This window comes from Stegodyphus dumicola, chromosome 7, assembly GCF_044657685.1.
Source record: "Stegodyphus dumicola isolate Sdum_Otavi_A_Nest chromosome 7, ASM4465768v1".
NCBI lineage: Eukaryota > Metazoa > Arthropoda > Arachnida > Araneae > Eresidae > Stegodyphus > Stegodyphus dumicola.
In genome coordinates this window covers 198,894,055-198,917,352 of record NC_140774.1, presented here as the reverse complement: position 1 = coordinate 198,917,352, position 23,298 = coordinate 198,894,055, and the positions used below count along the sequence as shown (strand labels likewise).

General features: G+C 31.7%; 1 protein-coding gene across 3 annotated transcripts in view; it reads right to left on the bottom strand.

Annotated features, from left to right (window-relative positions):
• LOC118197132 (long-chain-fatty-acid--CoA ligase 6-like) overlaps positions 1 to 23,298 on the bottom strand; it is a 95,804-nt gene that overhangs the window by 21,121 nt on the left and 51,385 nt on the right. For all 3 annotated transcript variants that reach the window (XM_085821218.1, XM_085821217.1, XM_035368632.2), the window contains exons 2-12: positions 17,148 to 17,302; positions 14,283 to 14,397; positions 10,932 to 10,996; positions 9,142 to 9,243; positions 8,844 to 8,943; positions 7,346 to 7,518; positions 6,969 to 7,001; positions 5,628 to 5,750; positions 5,428 to 5,505; positions 3,265 to 3,399; positions 2,313 to 2,395 (exon numbers count right to left, since the gene is read on the bottom strand). In XM_085821218.1, coding sequence (XP_085677344.1) covers positions 2,313 to 2,395; positions 3,265 to 3,399; positions 5,428 to 5,505; positions 5,628 to 5,750; positions 6,969 to 7,001; positions 7,346 to 7,518; positions 8,844 to 8,943; positions 9,142 to 9,243; positions 10,932 to 10,996; positions 14,283 to 14,397; positions 17,148 to 17,302 — 1,162 coding nt within the window. The remainder of the gene's footprint in view (positions 1 to 2,312; positions 2,396 to 3,264; positions 3,400 to 5,427; positions 5,506 to 5,627; positions 5,751 to 6,968; positions 7,002 to 7,345; positions 7,519 to 8,843; positions 8,944 to 9,141; positions 9,244 to 10,931; positions 10,997 to 14,282; positions 14,398 to 17,147; positions 17,303 to 23,298) is intronic.

Below are 23,298 nucleotides of genomic sequence, written 5' to 3'. Positions count from 1 at the left end.
GCCAGTATTGTGTTGACAAGCCCATTGTACCTGAGGGCATCAAGAGAGATGACGGGCGTAAAGGAATGCATTTACACAATCCATGGCAGAGCAGATCCTAGCAAACTGTTAAAGCTGCAAGACATACTTGCAGCAGTTCTTCATTATGGTACCAAATGTCAAAATGAAGCAGCACAATTTATTACAGTCATGTGGACGAAGTGTCAGTCATCCCATGCTTATGTAATATCTCATGGTCCACTACTATATTTGTTATTTATCTGAGCCCACTTCTTCCATACATGCATCACTTGATGAGGCATTATGCCTTGTGCAAGGTGTGATTTCAGGATATGAAAATCTCCCCCCCCCTTGCAGGTCAATTATTCTTTCCCATTGAAATTGTGTAATTTGCCTATCTATACAGAGGCCTTCTCACAATTTCTCATGAATTGTTACAAGTGACTTCTCTTGAAACACTTGGCACACACTTGGAACAAAACACTAGTTTTAATGCTCCACTACAACCCTTCATTTATATGGCTAACATGGCAGTTCAGACAAAGCTGCCGAGTTCATGCATGTGTTATCAGACCAATCATTTGCATGGCATACCCTGCTTTGCATTTCCCCCAAGTTTCAGTTTATTTATATGATTCCATTATGGTGTTACAGTTTTCACACACATGAATATATAACTGTACACAAGAAAACTGACACAGACTTGCTAAAGCAATATCAGGAAACGTGATAAAATACAGGAAGTACGCATTTCCAGAATGAATATGGACATCTTCAACTTTGTTGTAAAAATAAATTACCCTCTACACAAATTCTACTAATTCTAGATTCTGGGGTTAGGATGAAAGAATGGCATATTTTAAAAAGTGATACATCCAACTAAAGCATTCATCTGTATATATAAAGAAAAAAGTATGTTTGTCCTCTAACTCAGTTACTACTATAGCTACTGTCACCAAACTTTCTACAATTCTTTTCTGGGTTCTGAAAAAAGTCGACAACCACTTTTTTTCAATAAAAAATAGCTCAAATCAGAGATATTAAAAACACGGAAAAAACTATAATTTTCATCCTCATTTTTCCAAGTGACAACACTCTCGCAAGTTGGAGATGAAAATCTACTTTTATTTCAAAAGTTATTGCCACTGATCGCCTTCAAATCCTAGAGTTTATTAAATAAGAAATTTCTAAGTTTTACAATGAAATAAAAATAGCATCACCAAAGATTAAATACATTATTCCCATTTCCAAAAATTTATGGGAAGCCATTTTGACTATTTCCATTTTTGTACGACTTTAATCAGCCAAGATATTAATTAAAAACTCTGTAAATGTTAATTTTTGCACTCATTTTTCAGAAAGGCAATCGCGTTATTGATTTCTGATTAACCACTTGCGCTACGATTAAACTTCATGGTTGCGGTGCCGTGCGCTACAATAAAACAAGCGATAAAGTGTCTCATTTACGGCACTCCGCGTCTGCGTGTGTGTGATTATGGCAAAGCCTCGAGGGGCCATCTGCCTAAGGGGTGGGATGCCTAGGTGGAGGACTTTCTAAGGGAAACTGGCTTGTATACACATTACACATGGGGAAAACCATGAAAACGCCCATGCAGCCAACCCATTCGCAGGATTCAAACCTCAGACCGAACTACCAGTGTTCAGCGACTTTACCGCTCGGGGGCCCGTGTCTGTGAGTGCAATCCAGAGCTGTAACTCGAGAAATAAACAATTTCGTTGTTAGGCAACGTGTGCACCCCATTATTTTCATTTCTGCACGCGGTTTGAGACAAAAGCATCTCGACGTGTGTGGCACGTCTTTTTAGCACAAGTGGTTAACTATGATAAATTTTTTGCCACATTTAACCGACTAAAATTGTATATAGATGAAATATTAGAAGAAACTTGAGCTTTTATGATCATTTGATTAGAAAGATGAAAATCGTTAAAAACTGCAAGCCATTGTTGCTGATATAATAAGAGAGAATAAGCTTATCTTTCTAGCGAAACTTTTTATGTGGGTTCCATATCGCATCAGAGTGAAAAATAAATGACTATGAATCTTACTTTTTTGCACCGCTATTAGAGAAGGATTACAGCGGTATTGTTCTCTCTGTTGTTAGATGCATTACTCTGAATCTAACTTAACTGCCATCAGGTACTTCCGCTAGTATTAATTGTACTCTAAATTCTCTTTTAATTTCAAATCTTTGTTAGCACAATCAATTCAATTTCACAGTTTTGAAACTGTTTCACTACTTTATTAAAATGAATCACAATTAAAATATGTAACTAGTAACATAATAATATACCTCTGGAGTTCTGACTGCTTCATTCGGAGTGCTAATTGAAACAGAAGTTTCTTTAATTTGCTACTGCTCACAGTTGCTTGAACCTACAAGTAAATAAAAGTATGATTAAGTACACTTGTTACTAATATAAAGTAACACACACGCATTGCATTTAAAAATTCAATTATTTTTCGTTATGGTGCCAGTTGCAACTGCATGCCAATTATGATAGGCAATTTTATTTAATTGATAGTCAGTTTATTTAATCGCACAAGTAGCTACGTGATGATGTCAATGGAAATAAATGAGAAGAATGAATATCGATCTAGCAATTTTCCACTCAGATTTTCAGCCAATTTTTTTTTACTGAAGGGCTGACTGAAGTTTTCTGCCTTTTGAAGCTGAACAGTCACAAGCAAATTCTTTCGAGACAAAGGTACAATCCATTTCGAAATACTACTTGAAAATTACAAAATGTAACTTTTACTATTACTGAAACACACAAATGAGACTGCAGTGAACCACAAAATGAAAGACTTACAAAGCAGGCACTGGTTTGAAAGTTCGTGCATTTTTTTACGACAATTCATCTATTCAGCGCTGGTGGCAACAACTTTCATTTGGAAGAATTATCGCCAATGCGACTAGGAATGAATGGATGCACAACTGTCGCCTGGAGTAATTAATATTCATGCTTGTTTAAAAATGTCTGTTTTTGTATTTATTTTGGATTTAATGATAGCAATCAGCATTAATGATATATAGTTAAGATTGCATTTTATATTTCTAATTGGATTTTGCACCAACATCTTAACCATATATGCAACACATGATGGCCCCAAAATCAAAAAGTACCAAATATTGTATATGCAAACACATCCACAAGTTACAGAAAGCACAAATTAAATTAATAAATATGAAATAGCATGAATTCCATATCACCAAGTAATATAATATAAAAATGTATATTTACTTTATCATATATCCTATTCAATAGCCGAGGAACGGCAGGCGTAATTGTAGGTTTCAAAGCTTTCATATCATCCATAAGTAGCCTAATATCACCACGATAAAATCCTAAACGTCCACCATTTATGTAAACTGTTACCTGTAATATTAAAATTAAAGTGATTAAAAACTTTTAAAATAATTATGAATAAGCAGTCAATGACATGATAATCTTGATGCACACAAAATTTAATTTTGCTAGTTTAATAATCTGATGCTATTATAAGCTTGATTACAAATTTGCAATTTCATTTTGAGATGAGGTGATAATTCTCATAAGAATTCATTTTGATCAGTTAAGCTTATATTCTATCTACACAATCACATTTTTTAGTTAATTTAAGATGAGGCTTTAATCAAAACAGCTTTCCACACCACTCGTTAGGGTACATTTCACAATCTGTTTTTTTACTACCAGCTAAATTCTTTTTTACTCATAACCAACCATAGGTGAAGCCAAAGTAAATGAGGCAGAGAACTGCATGTAAAAACATAATTTGCAGGAAACAAAATTAACCATGAAGACTTTTACTAAAAAAGTATTTAAGTTTAAAATTTTCATCCTTTAACAGTATGTTTGCTACACGCACACATACAAATAATATAAAGAAATACTCTAACCATTTTATGCAAAAGCTTTAATCTAAAAGAAACAATGCAATTTAATTTTAAAGTGCTAAAAATATAATTAGAATATTCAGTGATAAATTCATCTGTATCATTATTACCATACTAATCTTAACACATTATAAATAGTTAAAATTTTTTAATTTACTTTTTGGTTTTATGAAAGTCAAATATTATGACTATCAAATAAATCAATGTAATTTAGATTTTGCCAACTGTCTCTCATTTTATAATTAATTACATATTTACTGGATTAGTTTTCATATTTAAATCATTTTAATTATTAGTATTTGCATGAAAAATAGGCCATAATACAATCCTCCTCTAAAATGACAACCAGAACTTTGACCTCTAAATTACCTACAAGATTCCAATTCACATGCATTCAAATGCATATACGATCCTTTGTTTATTCTCACATTCTTCCTTCAAATATCATGCTTTTTGCACTTATACTCTACAAAATTCAACAACAACAACAATATTAAATAAATATATATATATCCTTAGAATTCCCAATACAGCTTTAGACGTTTTTATATTTACTATACTATTTCTTTAAAAACTAGCAGCTCACATGGCCAGCCCCTTAAAATAGTTAGGATAAAAAAGTAAAGTATATAATGATTTTAATGAGTCCAGCTAAAATAATTTCATAAAAATGTTTAATATTTCTGATCACTTTCAGACTAAATTAATAAGCATGATACTCAACAGCATTCAACAATTTGTTCAAGAATGTAAGTAAAGATACAGACACTGACAAATGCTATTTACAAAAACAAACATAAAATTTAAGCCTAACAGAAAACTTAATACAAGGAGTAAAAGCCAATTTTTTAATTAATTGTAAAACCACAGTATAACTAAAATTGACTGCTACTCATTGCTTTGGGAGGGAAATTGTTTTAAAAATCTATGGCTAAATAAAACATTTTGCATCCTTTATTAATGAATTATGTGAAACTGCAAAAGTTTTGTAAAAATAATGTTTACATAACTATATGTGGCAAACAGATTCACACGTTGAGCGCCACATCATCCATAGTTTTTTTATTAATGAATTATGTGAAACTGCAAAAGTTTTGTAAAAATAACATTTACATAAATATATGTGGCAAACAGATCCACACGTTAAGCGCCACATCAGCCATCTATGGCTGACACTAGACTTTCCGTTTAGACCGCGTCCACCGCCGCTGGCTGTTACAGAAAATTTATTTAAAATTTACTTAATCCTGTAATGAATGGAGATAACCATTCATTACAGGACTAATGGATTTCATTGAAACACAAATACGTAATGTGTTGAATGAATGCCTATAGGAATCTCGCTCCAAACGTACACCCTCTTCTACTGTGATAAGAATCACTGGCCCTACAATACCAGTGCTTTAAAGCGGCGCATGTGGCCTGAACGAGATTGCCTAAGAAATACATGTGGTGCTCAACGTGTTAAATATATTCTTCAATGCATAATTCAATCCCAGAAAGAGCTTACCTCACAAAGCCTTTCCAGCATATGTGCAAGAGGTAAAAATGACATCATCGTATCATCTTTGTTAGGTGCATATTCACCCTGCAAAAATATTTGTTTTAAAAAATACATTTGTTTAGACAGAAAAACACAGTCTATAAAAATATAAATTGAAAATGCATTATCTTTAAAAAACTATTAAGAAATATACAAGTTTTACTTACTAATTGCAATATAACAGCAGAAGCATCAATAATTATATTAGCATGTGTTAACATAACACCTTTGGGATCTCCAGTTGTACCACTTGTATAACATACTGTTGCAATATCTGATGGATTTGGTGGCTATAACATAAATATAATCAGTGTAATAATATATAACCAGTAACTCCAAAAAATGTCATTACAATAAACATAAATTTTGCCGAACTCGGAAGTCAGGCACTGTTTAAAACATGCACTACAAGTGAAATTGTATGCTACTTTGACAATTTTAATCCATACAAATTACCACTACTTTGCTGTCATAGTTTCACAACATTGGCATTATTGCCTAATGTACTAAAGAGATTTAGGGATGTGTTACTCATCTGAGTAAAAGTAGGTGGGCACTGGAAAACCAGCTGCCAATAAGAGCATGTTAGAAAAATTTGCCTGCCTAATGTTTTTGAAATAAATATTTGACATTTCGCTTGATTATGCAAATATTAGACATGCAGGTTCAGCTCCAGCACTTTCGGCATCACATATAAATTAAACATATTAAATTAAAAGCTAAATATACCTTTATTTATATGCGATTTAGTGGAAAAATTAAGATGATGCTCTTCAAAAATCAGCACCATGAGCAGCCTATACCTACAGCTGGACCTGCAGTCATGCATCTTTAGAAGAATCATACTAACACAAGTTCATTTTTCTTTTCTAAGGAAAATAAATTACAGGGTAGCAATCTAATATTCTAAAAACATGACCGCAAATGTGATAAGTAGATTGCTTTTTGAATATATACATAATTCCTACAAATCAGCACATGATTATTCAAATAAATGCTTTGTGAAGTCTAATCATTATCGCATTTTCCTACTAACTGAATGATGAGTGATGAATTTTAATTAAAAACTTTATGCAAATGCAATAAATACCCAAAAATCTACCAGCATCTTCAGTCAGTACCTACAAATTACATTCATAAGGCAGATAAAAATCTGCCAGCATCTTCAGTCAGTACCTACAAATTACATTCAGATGGCAGATAGCACAGTGCAGTGAATTAAAAATGCTTGTGAAATTTTGCTTTACGTGAATGTTTTAAGCACATCCTCTATAATATAACTTAACAGCTAAAGAGATTCCAAATAGTTCATAACTAAAAACATCAAAACATTTATAAATACAGATGAAATTTTTAAAAAATTAAATAAATAAAAAATAGTTCAAAATGGAAAAAATTAAAAATAATAATCAAAACTAAAATATACGTTAAATTGCTTAAGACAGGAGATGACCATTTAATGAAAAAAATTACAGTTTTTATAGTATTATTAATAGAAAATAACTTACAACAATGTCAACAGGCTTTTGTTTCCCAAGATCCTGCAATAAAAGATATTACATTTAAGAACTGAGAAAACTGAATACATTCATTTATTCTATTTTAATTATTAGTAATTAAAAAATGCAGGAATATTTGCAAAGTAAACTTAATTACACAGAATTCTATATAAAATGAACCCCCCCCCCAAAAAATCCACATTTTAATATTTCAGAAAACCATTTAAAAAATAAAACATTTTAGTAAGTTGTCACAGAAAAACATTTGTGGGGGGGGCATTACACTCATTCAAAGATATTTAAAAAAACTATGGACATATTAATCACTTTTTTAAATAGCAGTTTTTTAATTTAAAGATACACTTTCACATCTTTGGAAAACATACTTCGATTTCTTGGAAATAGTGCAAATTAACATTTTTGTCTTTTGCTGTTTGTTTCACATCTTCAGAAACATCATTCATCACAATAATATGTGTTAGGCCTGGTGTTTGTTCTCTCTGTTCCAGGAGGGATTGTACCTTTTCTTCTTTATCACAGACAACTATTTTTATTTCAGCTAAGGAAAATAATAATTGAACATTACACAAATGTTTCAATACAGCAACTAAAAACAATAATTTTACTTTATTTAGAATTTTTTATACTTTTGACATTAAAACACCCCCGAAAACAGCATAGTGGAATTATACAATTCCCTTCTTTAAAATACTAATAAGTGTTCTGCTTAACTCAGAGTAAACTTAAATCTATGCTTTGGCCATTTTTTATGAATTATTTAAAAAAAAACTTAAAAGTTTTATTATTTCTTCACAAAATGGAAAACACTGGAAAACTTGCAATAGGAAGTTGTGTTTTTGAAAAAATTTAAAGAATGCTCAGCAAGGAACATAAAGAGATTTTGTCAGTACTTTAAAATTTTTGATTTGATATTATGAGAAGGACAATTAACTATTTTTCTGCATCACCATGGGAATCAAGATATGGTTGTCTTGCATGCGAACTGAAATGCAATGCACACCACCTTTGAAGAGAGTGAAATCCAAACAATTTTATACCACAAGATTATGCCACCATGTTCTGGACAGATGTGGTGCTCTGTTGACGGAATTGATGTTGCAAAGAGAAACAATTATTGCTGCCACATCCTGTTTGGCTTCTTTTTTTTTTCCCCCCCCTTTTTCTCGCAAAAGCCAGAATAAATGTCAAAGTATGATTTCGACTGAAATTTAGTTGTTTTATGACAATGTGAGGTCTCATACTGACCTGCTTAAATGTAACCTTTAGTCAAATTTTTGGCTAGCAGCAACTGGATCATATTGCCATACAATCCAGTTCAGCCAAAGAAAGTCTGCCACCTATCTTACAACTGAAAGATACCTTGCTTGCAAGTGTTTCCAAGCTAACAAAGTGAAATAATAATGCTTCAGGAATAGTTATCCTCAGGCAACACACTTATACATTAAAAAAAAAAAAAAAAACTTTTGCTAACAAATGTGGAAACACAGCTAAACGTATGCAGCATCTGATAAAAAATACAGAACCCTAAATGATTAGCAATTATTTTAAAATGGTCCTTAAAAATTAGCCCTTCCACAATATATATATAATGAAAACTAACTTTACAATAGCAAATTCAATTACTATATAAGATGATGAATCAGACTATGCATAGGAAGATAATTATTTCAAAAATTTCTGTAGCTATTTTCAACAATTTTATGAAAGTGCAAGACAAACCTTCTTTAATCCCAAAATAGCACTTTGCACTTAGTGAACAAATTAAATCACAGCTAAATGAGAAAATGTCTTTAAAGGGATATTTTGCAACTTTAAATTTGTTTTTAAGAGTGAAAAATATTCAATTTCTTTTCAGGAACATACCTTGATTTACAATGAAAGAGCAGGCATTTGGTCCAAGTGTATCATACAGAGGAACTATCACAGCAGATTGATTATAGCAGGCCTGTTCTGTTAAGATCCACTAAAACACACATTTAATAATAAAGTCATTAAGATTTTTTTTACAAGCAAAAATGTTATTTAAAAAGTTTACTTTACAAAACTGAAAAATATCCAGCAATTTCACATTTTCATCCACTAAATGTTTACAATAAAAAAGAAGGACATTTAATTAATTTGCACCTTAAAAAGGCATTCGGTAACAAAATGATTATCTTACCTCAACAGAATTTTGAGCATAAATACCAATAAAAGAAGACTGGCCAGGTTTCATGCCAATATGAATTAAACCAGAGGCTAAATTGTTTGCCCTCTCAATCACCTACAAAGAAACAAAAAGTTAATAAATAAGCAGACACATAGAAAACAACCACAATTTCTACAGGCATATATACAGACAGTAAGGGAATGCCTATACATGATTAGGGTAGGTTTGAATTCCTGCCATGACCTGAAGATATCTTACGTACAGTTCTTATTAAATTTGAAATGCATGAAACATGTGAAAATAACCTTGTTCAAACTCTGAGACAATAGTTCATAAATGCACTCATATAGACTTTAAATTGCGATACTAAGTTCCAGAATTATTAAATTATAAATAATGTCTTAATTTTTATCTCACCAACGTTAATGGCATTTAGTAGAGGGACCAGAAAGTAATGTCATTTCTGTGCATGTCGACAACAACATGCTAAGGGCAGAAGTGGAAGCAAATCCATGTCAAACTTAACCAACCTTGGTCGACCGTCCAAGAACATTTAAAGCAGAATGGAAAAATAAGTAAAGCAGGTTTTTGAGTCCCCCATAATCTGTCCGAAGAGAACAAAGCCAACCGATCCATCACATGCAACATATTGCTTCAACGGCACCATACAGAACCATTTTTTGATCATTTGATTACTGGAGACGAAAAATGGGTACTATGATGCAAAACGCAAAAGGCAGTTTTAATAGGGGTTACAAAGGGTTTACATTCCAAAAAGGCGCTTCTGTGTGTTTGGTGGAGTATTCGCAAAATTGTTCATTTATATTGCTGAAACCTGGACAAACTGTTAATGCAGATCTTTATTGTGAACAATTGGATCGAGTGAACCAATCTTTAATTGAAAAATATGCTGTGATTGTCAATAGAAAAGGCATCATTCTGCAACACAACAATGCAAGACCGCAGTGTGCAAGACAGACACTGGAAAAAATGATTGAATTGGGATGGGAGGTGCTGCATCACACACCATACTCACCCGATATCGCACACTCGGATTTCCATTTATTCTGATCCCTACAACATTTTCTTAGTGCCAAAAAATTTGAAAATTGTAATGATGTCCAAAATGCCATCTTGAGATATTTTACTCAAAAACCACTTGGTTTATATCAGTCCAGGGACTGAAAATCTGCACACTAGATGGCAAAAGGTTATTGATAACGACGGTGATTACATTATTGATTAAAAATAAAAACTTGTTAAAAATTTATTCGTTTGAATTTAATGTAAGAAAGTGACATTACTTTCTGGTCCCCTATTATAATAAATGGATACATAATTGCAATTATGTTATCTGAAAGAAACCAGCTTTATTATTAACTTTTAATTCTCCTTTTCTTCTATGGCTAATATAATGAAAAGGCTTACAAATTCACTCACTTATAAAATTTAGGAAAGAGGATTCAACATATTTTATATATTTTCTTTACTCTCAACAAGAAATGCTAACTTATTTTAGCTTTCATAAATGAAATAGATTGAGCTAGCACAATATTAAGAAAGTATAAGTAAACTAGTATAAAATTACAGCAACGGGGGATTCAAAAATAAAAATTCAATATAACGATTTCTTTTATTTCATTAAAAAATGGATTGAACTAGCATAAAATACAAGAAAAATAATATAAAATTACAGCAGGGGGGATATGAATAAAAATTCAATATAACCATTCCTTTTATTTCATAAAATTATACAATTTTATAAAGCTTACAAATATTGAAGAGAAAAAATAACAAATTACCTCTCTGTATGTTATCCAAGAATATTCTGGTTTCGAACCTCTGAAACCTAAACATGGTCCATTTCCTAAACAAAATTATAAAAGTAACTTTTAATTTGTCATACAGCTGGCAACTTCATCCAGAATTTTTTAGCAAATAACCAATTAAAAAAATTCTTGCTTATTATACACTGGTTATAAATTATGGAAAAATCATAAAAATAGCGATAACTCCCTCAAAAATAAGCCAAACCGTGTAAAATTTGAATATGTTGCCAAGTAAGAGTAGCTGAGTAAAACTGCAATATGCAAATTAGTGGCGCTGCACTCAGAATATGTCATCTGCGAGGAGCATAAAAGTCTTTGAGAGCAAGCCCACATATTTCACTGTGATAGTGACATCAGAAATCTGAGATAGCCTATTCGCAACAATGACCTCCAGGCATCATTTGCCTGCAGAACTACGATGGAGAGCCATTTGGAGACTAGAGGCAGGATAAAGTCAAATAGAACTGGCCAGGTGGCTAAATGTGAGTCTTTCTGTGGTTCATAGACTTTGGAGGCGATTTCAAACCACAGATCGGCCTCTAGGAGGTTCATCCAAGGACGGCCAACTGCTACGACTAGCGCCGATGACCGATATTTGACATTATGTGCACGCAGGAATAGAACCACTACTCCGACTCTTCTTAGATCCTCCCTTGCCACTGGAAGGTTCATGTCAACATCAACTGTGTGCAGAAGGCTTCACGAAGGTGGTCTGTATGCAAGGCGACCAGCCATTTGTGTGCCGCTCACATCACGCCATAGGAGGGACCGTTTTTAGAGGGGACGACAACATGTCCACTGGACGCCTGATCAATGGAGGGCGGTTCTCTTTACGGATGAGTCCAGGTTTAGTCTAGAACGCGATAGTAGACGTTATTTAATATGGAGAGAACCTAGAACCTGTTTTCATCCATCAAACATCCGTGAAAGAGATGCATACGGAAGGGGCACTGTCTGTGTTTGGGGTGGCATCTCTTTGGGTGGACGCACAGACCTCCATGTCTTTCCAAGGGCAACCGTGAATACTCAGATTTATAGAGATGACATCCTTGATGTTTATGTGCGCCCATATGCCGGGGCAATAGCTGATGCTTTCCAGTTACAGGACGACAACGCAAGAGCTCGCATCGTACATGATTATCTTCAACAGGAAACAATTATGCGCATGGAGTGGCCAGCTCGATTCACAGACTTGAATCCTATTGAGCACATTTGGAGTGCTTTAGGGAGATGTCTAGCTGCTCTCAATCTGCCCCCTCAGACCCTTGTCACGCTTGCAACTGCTTTGCAAGAGCAATGGCTCTCGCTTCTTATGGAAGTGATAGACCACATAATTGAAAGCATCACACATTGCTGTATGTGCTGTATTGCTTCTAGAGGTGATCATATTCCATATTGAAGGTACTTTTCCTATAGCAAACTGACACCTTCGATTTGTTCATTTTATACATGTGCTAATTTCTATACTACCATATTTGTCTGGTAATTTCTTTTTATGTTATTTGGTACCTTACTATGTGTTGTATATTGTGGGTACGTTTCGTTAAAGTCTACATGTAACTTTTTCAGTAATCGTGATTTTTGTGATTTTTCCTTAATTTATGATAACTAGTGTATTTGCTATAAAAAATTTAATCTTTACTCCTTTATTGAAATTTTCAGTATTTGTAGAACTTACAAGAATTGCTACTTTCGATAAAAAGGATTTAAAAAATTTTCTTAATTTTTATTATTAAAACAGCAAATCGTAATTTCTCATTAAAAGTGTTTGATCATATAGTTCTTTATAATTCAGGTCAAATTTAAATAATGATTAACAGAGTATTATATAATTGTCAAAGACATATTTATTTATATTCTCAGAAATGTTGGTAATTTTTAAAGTTGGCTGCCATAAGTGATCTCACTATATTTCTTCTTAAAATTAAAACTGTCATCAGCATGAAAGGGTGGATAACATTTATCAATTACGATCATAATTGATGCTAAAAATTGTAATGAAAAATTACTACTGTTCTAACAAGGCTAAAAAAAATTAATGCATAATTTTCAAAGAAAAATGCAATTTGCATTGGTTACAATTCTTACTACATATACTCTTAATTTTTTTATATAATAATTTGCTATTAATTTGTTAATTATTCATAATAGTAAATATCAATTGCAGTTCTGCTCGAATAAGAAATCCAAATTTTCTTCTCATAACTATGTTTTGCTGACCTAATGTTAATTTATTTGAAATTAAAATTAATACCAATAAACCTAGATTCTACTTTTCTACTTTTTTCTTTTATAATTTTCAGGACAAAAACATATATCAAAATCTCACATTACCACCATGATTAATTTAAAACATTTTTTGGTACTTTTCCGTTTTGCCGGCGCAAGCGATAAAGTCGCCAATAATGGTACAACCGATGCCAAACGGAATATTCTCGCTGGTAACCTTTTACGCCTCATTTTCAAAACAAGTCGCAGCTTTTTCTTATCAGATTGATTGTTTTTTTCAATACTGGCATATAATTACATAGAATTTTTATCAGATAGTTCAGTTTCATATCTAATGCCTTTTTCGGTAATTAAGACAATTAGGATGCAATCACAGCGCTTACCTGAAGCTGAAAATATAGAAGAAAAGGTAAAGTCAAGGGTTAAATTCATCCATTCTAATGAGAATGCATTAGCGAAGTAAAGCACTACAGTTTTGCATAATTTCTGAGTAAGCTATTCGTACGAATTGAAATATTTCTTGCATTTAAACATGTGTTCCAAATTAAGATTTAACTTGAAATTAATGTAGATAATTACTGAGAGCATAAGATTTTTGTAGAGTAGCTTACGTGAGATGAGATCGCTTGGGGTCACGTGATATGAACCGGCGAATCAGGATGTTGAACCAGGAAAGCATAGTAAATTCTTAATGTCTTTTTAAAAATTTATTGTCTTTATTTATTGGCTTTTTATAAAATTTTAAGCGATATTAAGATGTTTATGCCTTCTTTTTTTAAAAGAATTCTTAGAACTAACATTTTTTTAAATATTTTTTATGTGTATACTCTATGTTGTCTCTATGTAGTCTGCTTGGCGAGATTTGCGCCGGCGAAACGGAAGAGTACCCATTTTTTTTCTTTTAATTCTATGTAAATTGTAATTATTCCAATTACTTCACTTCTATGTGAATTGTTATCTACCACAATTACTTCTATGTAACAAATTGTATTAAATACCCACACATAATTTTCAATCTATAATTTACTGAATGAATAACTAGCAAAGAAAGTGCTGAAAGGATACGCACAATAATAATCAGAAATACTGCCTTACCAGATATTCTGCAACCCCTTTCCATCATTTCTAGCAATGTCTTAGCATCATCATAAAGAAAGCTTGTCATTCCACCAGGAGGGGCAAGTCTCGATTGCCGTGCACCACCAGTGTCCTAATCGTAAAGATCAATTTAAGACCATAGTATATTTTTGAATAAATTATTGTTGAATATAAATAAAAGGATCCTTACTGTTTGACATGTAGTTAATGATATGAAATTTTGATTATTTCTGTAAGAATCTTTGTAGACAGGTAGCACTGTTTTAATTTTATAAAATGAGTTTGGTGATAGCAGTATCCTGGATATTTATCTCTTACAACACCAAGATGCTTTTGTGCACCCCCTTTACCTCGACCAGATGTTTCCAGCAGTTTGCTACAGATCAGAGAGGTATTGAGTACTGCCAAATACTCACTTTTCTATTGCACTGGCATTCCACTATATGTAGATAATTTTTTCTAGTCACCTCAGAAAAAGCCTTAGGGATTCTGAGAAAATTAAAGAATTCCTGATTGATCGTACAGGAATGAATAAAAGACGAGGCATTTTATCCATCTAAGTCATTAGCGAGCAAAGGGAGGCAGAGTAAAGTTGACAAGATGGCAATAGAATCAATGCATAAAAATATATTTAGAAAGCATCTAAATTGATGTAAGATAACCCTTCATTTATGTTCACCTTACTGTCCACTTAATAGAATATGTATGATAAGAAATTATAACATAAACTACAAAGAGATGAAATTTAAAACCAGTAAAAATTCCTTAATCTCCCACTAAAGAATCCCCTCCAAAAAAACAGAAGTACATAAAAATACATATAAAAGAAATACAATTAAAATCTGATTCAAGGTTATCAAGATGAGTTAGATCAGATTCAATTAAATCCCACTTCCTAGGAACCACTGTTTCCCAAAATTAGCTGATGAACCATTCTAAATTATTTAATTACAATAGTTCACTCAAAAATTCTTAAACTTTTTATTGGGAGATTTAGGGATTTTACTGGTTATAAATTCATTTCTTTCATTATGTATAAATTTCATTCTTTATTCATTTGTGATTTGGGTTCTAAATGTCTTACTTTCTGTCTGTCTCTCCTCTCTCTGTATATATATATATATTATTAGAAAAATGTTTTTATATTTCATCTCCAAGGAATATAAATTTAACTAATGCAATGGATTATTGGAATTGAGTCAGTATTTTAAGTATAAATAATTTAGGTTTATATTGTAGTAAAAATATTTTAGTAAGCTGTATAGAAATATTATTTTAAACTGGATAACTTCTAAAAATTAAAATGTAAAATTTAAAGTACTAAAAAGATAGCCATTGTTATTAACCGTAAATATATATATTACTTAATCTAAAATCATAAAAAAGACATGAGAACTTAAGAAAGGGTGTATATTTCTTAAATTAAAGATTAATTCAAATAAAAATAAACCACCATCTCTCACAGCTTCAAGAATACATATTAACACTTTACTGACTGATCGCCTATTAATCGTTTTTTTTATCACCAACGCCTACTGACTGACAACCTATTAATTGGCTTTTTATCGCCAATGCCTACTGACCAATGGCCTATTAATCGTTTTTTTTTTTCTGCAGGCTACCTAAAACTAGCCTATCAATCGGTAGCCATGGTGATAAACAATTGCCATTTGCTATATCATCTGCATTTTATTATTAGTATTGAGGTACATTGCTCACTTGCGTTAAGTGCGTTGCTTCATAAACTCCCACATTTTCACACCGTTTTTAAAAATTTACTGTTCACTATGAGCGAGAAAAATGATACTGGAGAGTTTTATTTAGACAAATTATCAGATTGACCTGACAGTTATTCAGAACAGGGAGAATCTGCGGCTGAGCGGCCAGAAGGACATGGGTATGCTGTTGAACTGCTAGCAGTCAGTAAAGTGTTAACAATTTGAAAAACATAAAATTTACTTAAACTGTTGAAAACTGCCCAACATACATAATTTAAGGACTACTTCATCCCAACTATCATACTTTTCTTTATCAAAGTTTTTCCCATTAATCGCATCACATTCGAGGGGGGGGAACTCGAATGCTTTTAAGCCACAAGAAATCCCGAAAACAACAGAAATACATAAAAATACATATAAAAGGAACAGAATTAAAATCTGATTCAACATTATCAAGAGGAGGTAGATAAGATTCAATTGAATCCCACTTCCTAGGAAATACACTGCATTTCTGTTAATCAAAAAATAGCTGATGTAACATTCTAGATTATCTAATTATAATAGTTCATCTGAAAAATCTTACTTATTTTTAATTGGGAGATTCAATGATTTTACTGGTTTTAAATTTCATTTCTTTCATTATGTATTTATTACATATAAATTTCATTCTTTATTCATTTGTGATTTTGGTTCTAAATGTCTTACTTTTTGTTTCTATATATTACATTATTGAAGTCATAAAGAAGATATAAGAGCTTAAGAAAAGGCATATATTTGTTAAATTAAAGAGTAATTCACATGAAAATGTAACAAACCATTAACTCTCATGGCATTAAGAATACATATTAACAATATGAAAAAAATAAATAAAAATTACTTCAGCTGTTAAAAACTGTCCAACACCCATAATTCAAGCACCAATTCATCCCAACTATCAGATTTCTTTATTATTATCAAAGTTTTTCCATTACTAGATGTTTTCTTTGTTCAGCATATTATTCATTCTTATCAAAATATAGAGCTATATACTTAACATTTTATTTAAATTAGAAATTATTTTAAATAAAATATTTTCCTGTTCCTATTATATAAATTCCTCTATGCAACTGAATTATTTGTTAAATTTCTAATTGTAATGACTTACAGGAACTTCAGCCGACTGGTTCTCGATGTCCACTGGAGGTGCTATTGGAGTTGGTGAGCAAGCCATGTAAAGTGCAGCAGCTGCAGCGGCTCCTGTTAATGCTGCAATTCCAACCGTACCTCCTACGTAGTGAAGGTAGTCATCCATTGGAGTTTCTAATGAAAAAGAAGATGATCAAATTACAAACTGAGCAACCACATACTTTTCCTCTAAATTAAATCTAACAAATCATACAAAATGACAAAAACAGTTAAAACTTTGCCTGCTGTGTCATATTTTATATACACAAAATAAGAATTGTTTAACCTAAAAAGAAAATCCATTGACAAAGTGAAGAAAAATTCTCTTAGTCAACAAATTATAAGTTCTGAGATTACATAGAAAATATTTTTAATAATACATATGAAAAAATTATTCAGCTTTTGATGCATTTAGCATTTTTGAGGCTAAGTAATTGATCCCATTTTTATGACTTTTTCATTATTCATATGTATACATTAATTTAATAACATATAATTCAATAATGTATTAATTTTTCCTTTGTAAATCTTATTTAAATTTTTAACATTATATATATATATTTGTGGGGCCTAAATCTGAAGATGAATTAAGAGCAAGCGGTGCTCAAAGGGTTTGGAACCTTTAAGGAGACATATGACATCAAAATTTTCAACTTTTGGCTAAAAAAATAAAGTAGACAGATAATTCCAGAAATAGATAATTTATACATGTTTTGAAATTTTAAAAGATCAAAATCTTTTATTAAAAAGTGTAAACAAGCACTGGCATGCCCACCAGTTTAAAAGGGGCAGATGTCTATGTGGCTACAATAAAGCCATATCAGCTGGTAAAAAATTATATCCATAACAATTCTTTGTCAGAGTTTATTTTGTGAACTGTTAAGTGTGTTTAGAAGTCTCTCTGGGAAGGGGGAGGGAACTGCTGTTTAAAGTGCTTTTATGGAAGAACTTAAAACCAAATGAAAGTTTTAATAATTGTGTCTGGCCATGCATAACCAAAAATTATTTTTGTGAGTATCATCACATTAAAATTAGGTTTGTTAGATACTGTAATATGTTTTAGTGATGGTATAAAAAGCCACAGCAAAGTAATGGAACTATTAGGAATAAACCAGGATTTTATAAGGTTTTTGCAAAAAATAGATTGTGATAGAATTAATGAGGCCTATCTCACTTATCAAAAGCTTTCTATAATGGCCAGAATGGATAATAAATTAATAAAACAAAAACAACTTGATGTAGAAATGTCAATTCAAGATGATTATTGTGCAAGAAAATATTTAAATGATTTTTTTTAATAAATTATTAGTGTTTAATTTTTTTCCAAGTTTTTCTCAAAACATTTCTTTAAAACTCTTCAAACTGGAAGGCTTAAATTTTCCACAGTTGTTTATCTTATACTTTTCTTTGGAGCTAGATGGGATATAAAATTTACAACTGTTAGTACTGGATATATTAAAATTTTAATACTACTTTTTTTGAAATTTTCAAAATATTTTACTATTTTTAATAGTTTCTTTTAAAGTGAAATGTAAAATACTGCTTATTATTCTTAAATGGAAGTTTGGTGCAGTATTTTTTTAAAGAAAAGTGTACCAAATTAGCACACTGTCACACAAGATTCATCAGAGTTAAGTGAAACTAAAAAATGCTTTTTAAAAACATTAGTTATTTAATTTATATTTTAGTCTTTTACACAATCTATAATCTTTGTATTTTAAATGAAAAAAGAATCCAGGGTATAAGTTTATTTTGAGAAAAATTATACCCTAACAACTTTTGCCTTGAAATAGTTGCATTTTACCAGGCAAGATGTCACAGGTCATTTTACCAAAAATTTCTGCATAGTACTTATGTGTTTTCCCGTCGACCATTTCCTCGCTAAATAAAGCTTGTCGCCAAGCAGCGCGATTTAACGCCAATAATGGAGGAGCGCTATGTTATAATACACTCATAATATCATCGCTTTGCTTTTCCGAAACCCTAATCCTCAACCAGCTAGTTCACTTTTTAAGTCACAAGAGGATAAAAGCTACCCGCTATTTTTTTCTGTTTTTCGCTTGTATTTGGAGGGAGGAGGCAGAATGATTACGTTTCGTATCTACCTTCTAGTGGGGCAGCAGTGGAATATTTTCAAAGTAACCGGGTGGGCCTGGTTATTATCGTGGCAATCATGCGATATCACTTAATCGAATTTAAACGAATTATGCGACGCCGATTTCTCAAAGAAAATAGCTATTAAGGGTTCTTACCGCCGAAATCGCTTTATTGAATTTGTTTGGTAGATACTTGTAAGTTTTTATATGCTATAATTCGTATTTATAGGCTATAATTTGTATTTATAGATTAACTCAATTAAATGCGATCTACGATTATCTAACTATATAAATAGCGATCAGTTTCTTTTCAAATTTTCGTCAGAATAGCTGGCGTGAGTTTGCCAACACTTCCGCCAATTTTTTATGTCGACGGGAAAAGCACCATTAACTAATATTTGCAAATACATATATTGGTTAAACATTACTATTCAGAATATTGCTACTTGTTAGTCTTGACAAAACTAAGCTAGTAGCTAAGAAACATCTATAATGCATAGCCATATTTAAGAGAATAATTCTTGAAAATTCCGAATTCAAGCGCTCATTAAATACCGAAATAAACAGAGAAAACAATTTCTGCAATTTCATTTAATATACCATAGGTATAACCCTTAAGTTGATCAGGGGTATTTGGTTATATATTTACAGATGAATACACACATATCTAAATTAGCAATTTTATCGCGGCGAATTTCTAAGCTTAATTTATGATAGTGACTTTTACCATATTACATAAAATTTAGCGGACAGATAATAAATAAAAAATTTAGGTGCTGCCTCTTTTTTTTTAGTCCAAAGGGATTTGAATCCCGAAGGACTATTAGTTTCGTTTTGGCATTTTGCGTCGGACTCATAAATGTCGGTTCACTTTTCAAACTGTTGCCACAAAATGTTAGAGTCCTGCATTATATTTGAAGAAATTAAATAATGAAAAATCTGCATAAATGTATGTATATTTCTCGTATTGTGGTAAAACAACGGTACATAGAGTCATCGAATTTTGAATAACGTAATCCTCCAACGAATATGAGCATGTGGAAAACCAAATTTGAAATTTGAAATTTGTTTTATGATCCATTTCCTATTTTTTAAAACTTTGACGAATTTTTGATTAACAAACTCAAGGATTTCAAAGCGAGCAATGGCAACGTTGTGCAGAAAAAACATTTTTATCTCCAGCGCGTGAGTCTCTGTATCGGAAATTCTAAAGATATGCTCGTTTTAAAACTATTTTGCGATATTGCTGTTGCACTGGATCTTATGGTTTAAGTGCGAGGAACATGATATTTAATAAAGAAAGGTAACACACAAAATGTTAAAAACGCCCCTTTGGACGTAATTTAAAATCTGAAACATTTCAGATTTTTTTTTTTTTTAACCCAAAGGAGCGTTATCCTAGAAGGGCTATTAGTCCTGAAACTGCATTTTGCGTCGGTTCACTATAAACACCGTATAACTTTTAATTTGTTGACGACGTATTACTTTTTTATTTGTTGCCACCAAGTATTATCACCCTTGTATTATATTTAAAAAATTAAATAATGAAGAATATGCATGTATAGTTCTCGGATTGTGAAAAAACGACAGTACCTAAAGCCATTCAATTTTGAATAACGTAGTCCATTCGAATATGGGCACCTGGAAGCCCGAATTTTGAATTTCTTTTATTATCTATTTCATATTTGGTAAAACTTTAACGAATTTTGATCAACAAATTTAACGGTTTCAAAGCGAATACTGTACGGGAAAGGGGGAATTTAATCCACAAAGCTCAAGACTGACTGTCTTTCGGAAAGTCTAAAAATATTCTGTTTTTGAATATTTTGTGATATTGCTTGTTGAATTGAATTTTATGTCGTTTAAACAAAAAGAACATAGAATTTAATAAATAAAGGTAACACACAAAACGATATAAACAAAATCGGCACGCTCAGAATATAATGAATGTATTAAAACATCTCATGCTTAAATTGTAACTTAATCTAATACAACGACACCGAATAAGATTTCAGAATATAAATTGGTTCATAAATGTTAAGTTTCAATGTTTCAGTTCAAAAAGATATATTTATTTAGCTAAATACTAGCTACTTTTATTACTGCTTGGTTTCTACTAGACTGCAAAAGTGGAACGTTTCGCGAATTTAAGCTATTTAACCCCGACATCTTCGCTTCCCCGCTGCGATAAAATTAAAGCTCGAGTTATATAAGAGAATAAAATATAATTTTACGTTGTTTATTACTACATTTGTAGCAGCGCCATCTACGTATAATATTATCTTTTTAGTTGCGAAGTTTAGTTTCTCTAGATTGGCAACAAGAAAATATATAAACAAAAAGGAGTTCGCTTTGATGTTGTATACCTAATGTCTTCTTTTATTACGGTGAATTAAATTATGCTTAATCCATTCTGAAATTATCATTTAAGTTATTAAATTCCACGTATTACTCAGCATAGAGTTCATAATATATTCCTATCTTCCCAATTGATTAACACAAGAGTCTTGACTATGTTAAACTTCGCTAATTTGTCAGCTAGCTCGCAAAATATCAAGATAGAACGCTCTCGGCTAAAATTTTCTGAGCCTAAAATATGCACAAAATTATTAAATCCGTATATTATAAGACAGAACAATTAGTCATTTTCCCAATGACGTTAAAATACTTTAATTCCATTTTCTAAATCAAATATGAGAACTTAAGAAATTAGCTACAGCTGCATTGTTCACTTTTTAGCCGCAAAGTAAGACAAAGACGAAAGAGTTAATAACATTAGTAATTTCATCGCAGATGCCGTTGTCAATGAAAATAAACAACTTTAATGAACTGATATTATTTTACAAGTAATGTAACATCAGAAGACTTCACGCGTGAAAAAAGACATTCACATCCCAAACAGAAAATTTCCGAATGCATTTCCGGTAATTAGCATTATTATGACATTATTTATTATGGCAAACAAATTGATGAAAGTTCTAAGATTTTAACTACTGAATCCAGTTTTACATTATTTTCCGTACCACTTAAGACGAACGTGAGTAATGCCCCAAAAATCTACAAATGTAGCTAATTAATTTACACTAAGTGATTTCATTAGAATTAGACAAATAACAAAAATATATACTGCGGTAGATGCTAAATACGCACTGTAAATACAACTTCTCTAAGTAAATACTTATATAATAGTCATCAGTAAAAAAAAAAATACTTTAGTCAATATTTCTTATCGAATTCCGGTATTCTAATGCGGATGGGCCATTTTCATTTCTTTATGCCCTCTGGAATAAGAAAGAAGTGCGTCGTATACATAATATGCCGGGAATAAAAAAAAGTCCGACTTTTATTAATAGCGGGGGATTAGATAAAGAAGCATCAGCCAACCCAAAAATATCCTTGGAATACCAGCTCGAGTGTTTGTTATCAGGTATGTAGGAGGTTGGTAAGGAACAATGGCTGATCTACTTGGAAGACGAGTGAAATTTCAATAAACAGAGCAATAGAGATTAAACAAATTCAGAGCACCACAAAAATACACACTAGCGAATGCCAAACACAGGAAATATAAAAGCAGTATCACAAACTATTAAAAACTAAAGCTATCTGAGAAAAGTATGAAAAGTAGGCAAATACTTAATAAGACAAGTAACGTTAAGCAGAAAATAATGCTGTTATAATAAAAGTAATACAAAATACAACAGCCTATATATCTACGAAAAAAGTTCCACAAAGAAAACGGCATAAATTCTTTATTCAAAAACCACGTCAATTTACACTGTTTTAAATGTGTCCTTTATTTATAATTCAGGATAAATACGTAACTTTAGTCATACATAACTTTAGTCAGATCTTAGAACATGTTTTTATTCTGATGTTGCCATTCCGGAAAAGCATAACTCTGTTTCCTTAATTTATAATTCACGATCTTTACACTTTATATGCAAGATCTTAAAGACACGCGATATCAGTTGAAATCAGTGCTCTCAAAATGGCGGCCCCCGAATGCATTTCCGGTAATTAGCATTATTATGACAT